Below are 6,800 nucleotides of genomic sequence, written 5' to 3'. Positions count from 1 at the left end.
GCCTCCGTGAGTGTCTCCATCCCCATAACAAGATGTGTCTTTTGGTCAAAATAGTGTTGGATTATTCATTATATTTGGTTGCTATTGATTTTAACTGGTGATGTGGAATTAAATAAAGTATGTAACATGTGTGTGCCTGTATTGTAGAGCCAAGCAGGACTCTGTGGAAGGGGAATCATCTTCCTGTAAGAACAGCTACAATAACCCCGCCTACTACATCCTGGAGGGCGTCCCCAACCAATCAGCAGCCCTGGCCTCCGACCTTCCTTCTCCCGGCCCTGGCCCCACCCACCCGTCGGCCCCCGTCAGCAAATCAGCAGCCGCCACAGCGGCCGGAGGGGCGGGCCCTAAGAGCAAGCCGCCCTCGGGAGCCAATGCTCTCCACCAATCACGACGCCCCAGCGGCGGACGGACGGCCGTTCGGCCAATCAGCGAGGAGGGCTCGTCGGAGGATGATGGGAGCGCCGTCGTGGCGACAGGGACTCTGAACAGACCGCCGCCCGACTTCCCCCCTCCCCCGCTCCCCAAGAGTGCACTGACGGACATGACAGACAGCTGCTTCTACCCAATGGGGCGCGAGGGTGGCAAGGCGCGAGCCTATCCAGAGCTGCCGGAGCTGAAGAACCCACCTCCCACCACCGCCTCCAAGCCCCTCCCCTCCCCCGGATTACCACCAGCCAACCAGGGCGGTGCGTTCTGCCTGGACCCTCCCACTCTCAGCGCTCCGCCCAATCAACCGTTCCGTAAAGTCAGCAGTGGGGGTGGGACTCCGGGGCTGGATGACCAATCCTGTTCCGTCTTGCAGATGGCCAAGACGCTGAGCGAGGCGGAATACACGGGGGACAGGCGGGGTCTACGGGAGGGGGTGGGGTTTGGGATGAGAGGGGCGGGGCTTAACGACGGCTGCAGAACGTTTCCGCCCAGAGCCATACAAGAGGAGAGCAGCGCCGACGAGGTACACACGCATTCATGCACACACACACACTCAGCTATACAGGAGGAGAGCAGCGTGGACGAGGTACACACACACACACAATACACTAGGGCTGTAACAATATTGTATCGAATCGAGAAGTCGTGATACACGCGGTCACGAAAGTGTATCGTGATACGTCCTTTTAAAGTTCTGTTACCTTTCAATTCAGAAAACAACCACATGACGTAATGTGATGGTGCCTCCAAGCTTCAAATCAATATCATTACTATTTGTAAACTTTTTTTACTAGTAACTTATTTTACCTAGAAACCATCATCAAAAAGACACTTTAAAAATCGTGGGGTGTATCGAACTGTAGGTCAAAAATCGTGCTACGAATCTAATCGTGAGTTGAGTGTATCGTTACAGCCCTACAATACACAGATCGGAGAGGAGAGCAGCGTGGAATTCAATGCAACTTGCATTATTGAAATGCTTGTCTGGATTGTATATTTAAGCAATAAGCCACAAGAGGGCGTGGGTTTGTGTTCGATTTTTAACGGGTAAGGGGAATGTGGCACAACGTGAAGCAGAGTTCCATGAACCTCCCCTTAGCCATTATAAATCGAACACAAATCCACAGACTCGAGTGGCATATTGCTTATCTAACACTGTTGCACTTAATCGCTGGCCAAATGTCTTTAAAAGTGTTCTAATAACAATTAATTTGCCCCGCATCGTTCAGTTGACAAGTTGAGGAAGTGGTTGGTTACCCTGGCAACACTACTGGGCGTGCATGCGTTCGCCTCCCTGCCAGACACACTTTGCTACAAAAACTCAGCGAGGGGAGAAAAACACAGCAGGAATGAAACGTCTTTGCAATTACACTGATACCCCATCCACAGATGGTGCAAAGATGTGCTCTTCTTGCAGACTCCCTACCACAGCTGCAACATATACAGTACTCATCATCAACTTAGACGTATTGCGCCTAACTTAGACGTGCATAGAATCTTTATTTGGAATGGTGTGTGTTCATGCCTGATTTACAACAGCTGTCAGCCAATCGCAATCGAGAATCAGATTGCACAGTAGGTGTTCTGAGAATTGTAGTCAGTACTTTTTTCAGTTGGGCTTCATTTTAAGCAGTTAAATGCAAGTATATGGCAGTGTTGGTGTATATTCCTGATTTTTTTTTCTCTCTCCATCTCTCTCTCTCTCTCTCCTCTCTCTCCCTCCGTATCCAGGCTCTGTGGGCGGGTGGCAGCAGTAGCAGCAGTTTGTCAGTAGATGGCAGTGTTGGTGAGTGGCTGCAGCGTTTGGGTCTGGAGAGATACGAGGAGGGACTACTGCACAACGGCTGGGATGACCTGGAGTTCCTCAGGTACACACGCACACACACACACACACACGCAGCTTCAACTTGTTTCACACACACACACACACAGCATCATTTCATCTGACTTGTTCTTGACGGTAGCGCTCTGTACTGCTTGACTCTTTCCCCCTTTAGCGCCTTATAGAACCACTCTTGTGGTTGAATAAAACACGTGAAACTGCTCAAATGATAGGAATTGAATGTTACGGCCCTGCCGTGGCTAACCGGTAGGGCACTCGCCTGCCATGCGGCTGACCCGGGTTCGATTCCCAGCCCGTGTCCTTTGCCAACCCCTCCCCGTCTTTCTCGCAATTCTTTTCCTGTCCACCTTTCGCACTGTCCTAGCAAATAAAGTTGAAAAAGACAAAAAAAAAATCTTATTAAAACACATAAATTAATGTTACACTCTACCAATATGCTATTAGTTATTGGTACCAATATGTTATTGTTGTTAATACCATTGGTCACTACTTTGGCTGACTACCTCGGGGAAAAATCCTGAAGCTGTTCATATGGTCGTCAAATCTTGTCATACGGAAGGGGGCTTGTCAAAACGTATCATTATGGGGGCAAGAGTAAGCACTGTGACCACATTAGAAATTGTATTCAGGATACTGTTGTTGATGAGAGGTGTTCTACTCCGCCGTCATGTTACATGGTAGCTAGGGATGGTAACGGTTCACAAAATTCACGATTCGGTTTATATCGTGGTATCAAGGTCACGATTTTCGGTTCTCTACGGTTCTTTTTTTTAATAAATGGTGCACTGGGAATATTATATATTATTATATATTTATATATTTATATAACTGCAGTTATAAATTGATGATGCGCAAGTTGAATTTGACCTTTTGCATGTGTTTGAGAACTGCCTCTTGTGCTAACCTGCGCTTGCACTTAAACTGTCATCAGCTGATGTACACTGTCTGTGCGTTCCAAATGTCCTCTTTCAATAGAATGGGACTTATCACTAAATATCCTACATATGGTTTGTATAGGCTTATAATGTGAAAATGGTGTGATTTTAATTGTGTCATCCTCTGATTGGTCTTATATGCTAATGTTTTAATCAGATTAATTAATCAGATCAGACTGGATAAGGTACTCCTAGAATCTCTGTTTTACATATTTTTCTGGGCAGTACAGGAATTGCAGTTTGCCACGGATTGCACGGTTCGGTTCGGTATGTGTGTGAATTGTACGGTTTCGGTTTTCGGTGCGGTTTGTGCCATCCCTAATGGTAGCTGACGTGAATTATGTACACAGTCCACATGTTGTCAAGGTAGTCTGCCGGTTGCTTCAAGCAATAAGCAGCGCTTTTTTATACTTTGGAAGTCACATTAGATGTTCCTGTTCATGTTGGATGCAGTGCATTTACTCCTGCCCATCAAATCTTGTCTACACTGCCTGGCAAACAACTTAATCACGAATAAGCCTATTGAACACACACACACACACACACACACACACACACACACACACACACACACACACACACACACACACACACACACACACACACACACACACACACACACACACACACACACACTTTTACCTCTCCATGGCTAGGTCTATCTCTCCCCCTCTCTATGACAAATACTCACACACTCACACACTAACACACACTAATACACACACACACACACCTGCATAGCCCTGTTAACAGCCAATCATATTTCTCTCCCACAGTGACATCACAGAGGAGGACCTGGAGGAGGCTGGAGTTTTAGACCCCGCCCACAAGCAGATCCTGTTGGCCAGTCTGAGACAACAGCAGCAGCAGAAGTGAATTCATTGGCCAGTCTAAGGCGGCATCAACATCAGAAGAGATCCTATTGGCTTAGACACCGGCAAACCAATCCAGCGCTACTCTGCATGGGTCTAAACTGGTGTCTGAACTCTGAACTGGCCTGAACTTATCTAAACTGGTCTGAATTGGTTTAAATTGGTCTGATTTGACCTAAACTGGTTTCAACAGGTCTTAATTGATCTGAATGAATTGGAATTGGTCTGAACTGGTCCAGTGTTTGTCCGGAGACGACCTCTGGCCTTTGCCAGCCTGGACTGGACTCAGCCACATGAGACACTCCCACACACCATCCAATGAGATGCCAGTCTGTTCTCCTCAGTGCTCTCAGCTGCCAAATCAGCATCCAGGCCTTCCTAGAGGCCCCGCCTACTCCCCCATGCTGACAGGAAGTGACCTCAGACCTAGAGGGACGGAGGGACACTCTGATTAGCTGGAAGACGTTCAGACGGACGTGCTGATTGGCACCCGTCAGCTCTTGTCCTGTTGTCACAATCAGCTGATCAGTCTTAAGCCAGGCTCAATCTACACAACTGTCAACTGTAAACAGAGACAATGCCCGACCTTCTATTTCGAGTCGTAAATATCAAACAGTGTTTGATGTCTATGATTTGCGATTGGCGACTCTTGGAATTGGCAAAGTTCTATCTTTGAACGTCGTCACGACAAGGAAATCTTGCCCGACAATTGCTTGCGATGGTCCTGTGGGGTAACGTTCCACCAATTGTCGTAAGGGGGGGTTTCAGGCAAAAATTGGGCCGATAGTCGTGTAGTTTGAACCTGGCTTTATTCATTCATCTGTTCAGTTGATATTCTCTTATTGTGAATATTCATCATCAGCTGTGGTCTTATTCAGTTCATCTTTTTAGCTGATATTGTTATTCTGATATTCTTTTGTCCTCTTTTCTCTGTTTTATGTTGTGTTTTGTTGTTGTTTTATTTTGTTCTTTTGCTGCATGTTCAGATTCTGAGAAAGGGAAGAGTCCACCACAGTATGTGGGAGCCATATTTGTGTGTGTGTGTGTGTGTGTGTGTGTGTGTGTGTGTGTGTGTGTGTGTGTGTGTGTGTGTGTGTGTGTGTGTGTGTGTGTGTGTGTGTGTGTGTGTGTGTGTGTGTGTGTGTGTGTGTGTGTGTGTGTGTGAGTGAGAGAGAGAGAGAGAAAGGGAGAAATAGACTTGTGTACTGAGCTGAAACTGTATTATTTTCTTTTATGGTCACGCACACACACACACACAAACTGACTGTAGTAAGCCTAGTGATGGCACGTATTTGCATTATTTTAAGTGACAAAAGTCTCATTTTATGAATATAATATAATAAAGGACAACATTTCAGAACATTTCAGCATGTACACGTTTATCAAGCTGACTCATAATGTGTGTGTCTATACACTTCAGCATGTAACATATACAGTATGTACATCAAGAACACACACACACAAACACACACTACTGTCTTTCCATTTCATCATGTACATGTATGAGTATCCCCCAGTCTGTCCCCCTTCCTCTGCCTCATACACACTGATATTTATATATTTATTACCATGTACACACTCCTCTCTTCTTCTTCACTCTCTCTCTCCCCTCCCTTACTTCTCTCTATGTCTATCCATCCTATTGCCGTGCATACTGTATGTCATCTCTCTCTCTACCCTCCCTTACTTCTCTCTGTGTCTATCCATCCTATTGCCGTGTATACTGTATGTCAACATTATCTCCTTTCATTCTATCCATCCTCTCTTTTCTCTATTCATCCTCTCGTCTTCTCTCTGTCTGCCCTCTCTTCTCTCTGTCTGTCCATCCTCTGGTTTTCGCCACTAGCTATTGTCCCGTTTCAGTCATGTGACCTTCGTAAAGCGGCCGTCATTTTGGACGTGAAGGAGACAGTGATTTGAATCTGTTTGAATGCGAGTAACGAGAAACGACAAGCAAAAAAAAAAAATTAAACGAGATGCGAAAAAAAAATCCTTTGTCTAGCATTTGGTGGGGGAAGCGGATGGAGAGGTTTTTGGAAAAGATCGGAGGTTTAGAAAATGATGTTTACAGTCTGCTTCCACCAGGCTTGTTTACTCAATTCAGTTCGGCTTTATTGGCATGACAAATATCACACACACACACACACACACGCGCGCGCACACACACACACACACACACACACACACACACACACACACACACACGCGCGCGCACACACACACACCATGTCTTGAACATACTGTATTGTGGATCTCCTTTTAATGGTTATAGCAGCTTCAAATCCTGTTTCATTCTGCAACACTTTCTCATGGGGTGGTGTGCGTGCGTGCGTGTGTGTGTGTGTGTGTTCCATCCACCGTTGTGTTCTGGTGTGTGTCTGTGATATCTCAGTGACCCCTTTTGAAACTCACTGAACTGTCTTTGTGTATTTTTTTGTTTTTGAAAAGCTGAAAAAAATAAATACGATAATGCTTCTCGTGTGTGTGTGTGTGTGTGTGAATCATAATCACCCTCTCTATGTTAAGATAACGACAATTCCTCTCTTCACACACACACACACACGCACGCACACACATAGTAATATAGAATATTCATGTGTGATGTGATGAAATCAAATACACACTCAGCAGATGGAGTGAAAAAAAGACATACACACACATTGGACACGTAAGGCACGTAACCCCATATTGCTCCGGGGACTGTAAATAACTGTTAAT

General features: G+C 45.8%; 1 protein-coding gene across 1 annotated transcript in view; it reads left to right on the top strand.

The window, feature by feature from the left end:
- inppl1a (inositol polyphosphate phosphatase-like 1a) overlaps positions 1 to 6,557 on the top strand; it is a 56,270-nt gene extending 49,713 nt beyond the window's left edge. The window contains exons 25-27 of the mRNA XM_063205016.1: positions 148 to 955; positions 2,164 to 2,300; positions 3,987 to 6,557. Coding sequence (XP_063061086.1) covers positions 148 to 955; positions 2,164 to 2,300; positions 3,987 to 4,086 — 1,045 coding nt within the window. The 3' untranslated portion in view covers positions 4,087 to 6,557. The remainder of the gene's footprint in view (positions 1 to 147; positions 956 to 2,163; positions 2,301 to 3,986) is intronic.
- The last annotated feature ends 243 nt before the right edge of the window (positions 6,558 to 6,800 follow it).

The sequence above is a fragment of the Engraulis encrasicolus genome, chromosome 8 (genome assembly GCF_034702125.1).
Source record: "Engraulis encrasicolus isolate BLACKSEA-1 chromosome 8, IST_EnEncr_1.0, whole genome shotgun sequence".
Classification (NCBI taxonomy): domain Eukaryota; kingdom Metazoa; phylum Chordata; class Actinopteri; order Clupeiformes; family Engraulidae; genus Engraulis; species Engraulis encrasicolus.
The sequence above is the reverse complement of the archived record's forward strand: the minus strand, read 5'-3'. Positions and strand labels throughout refer to the sequence as shown.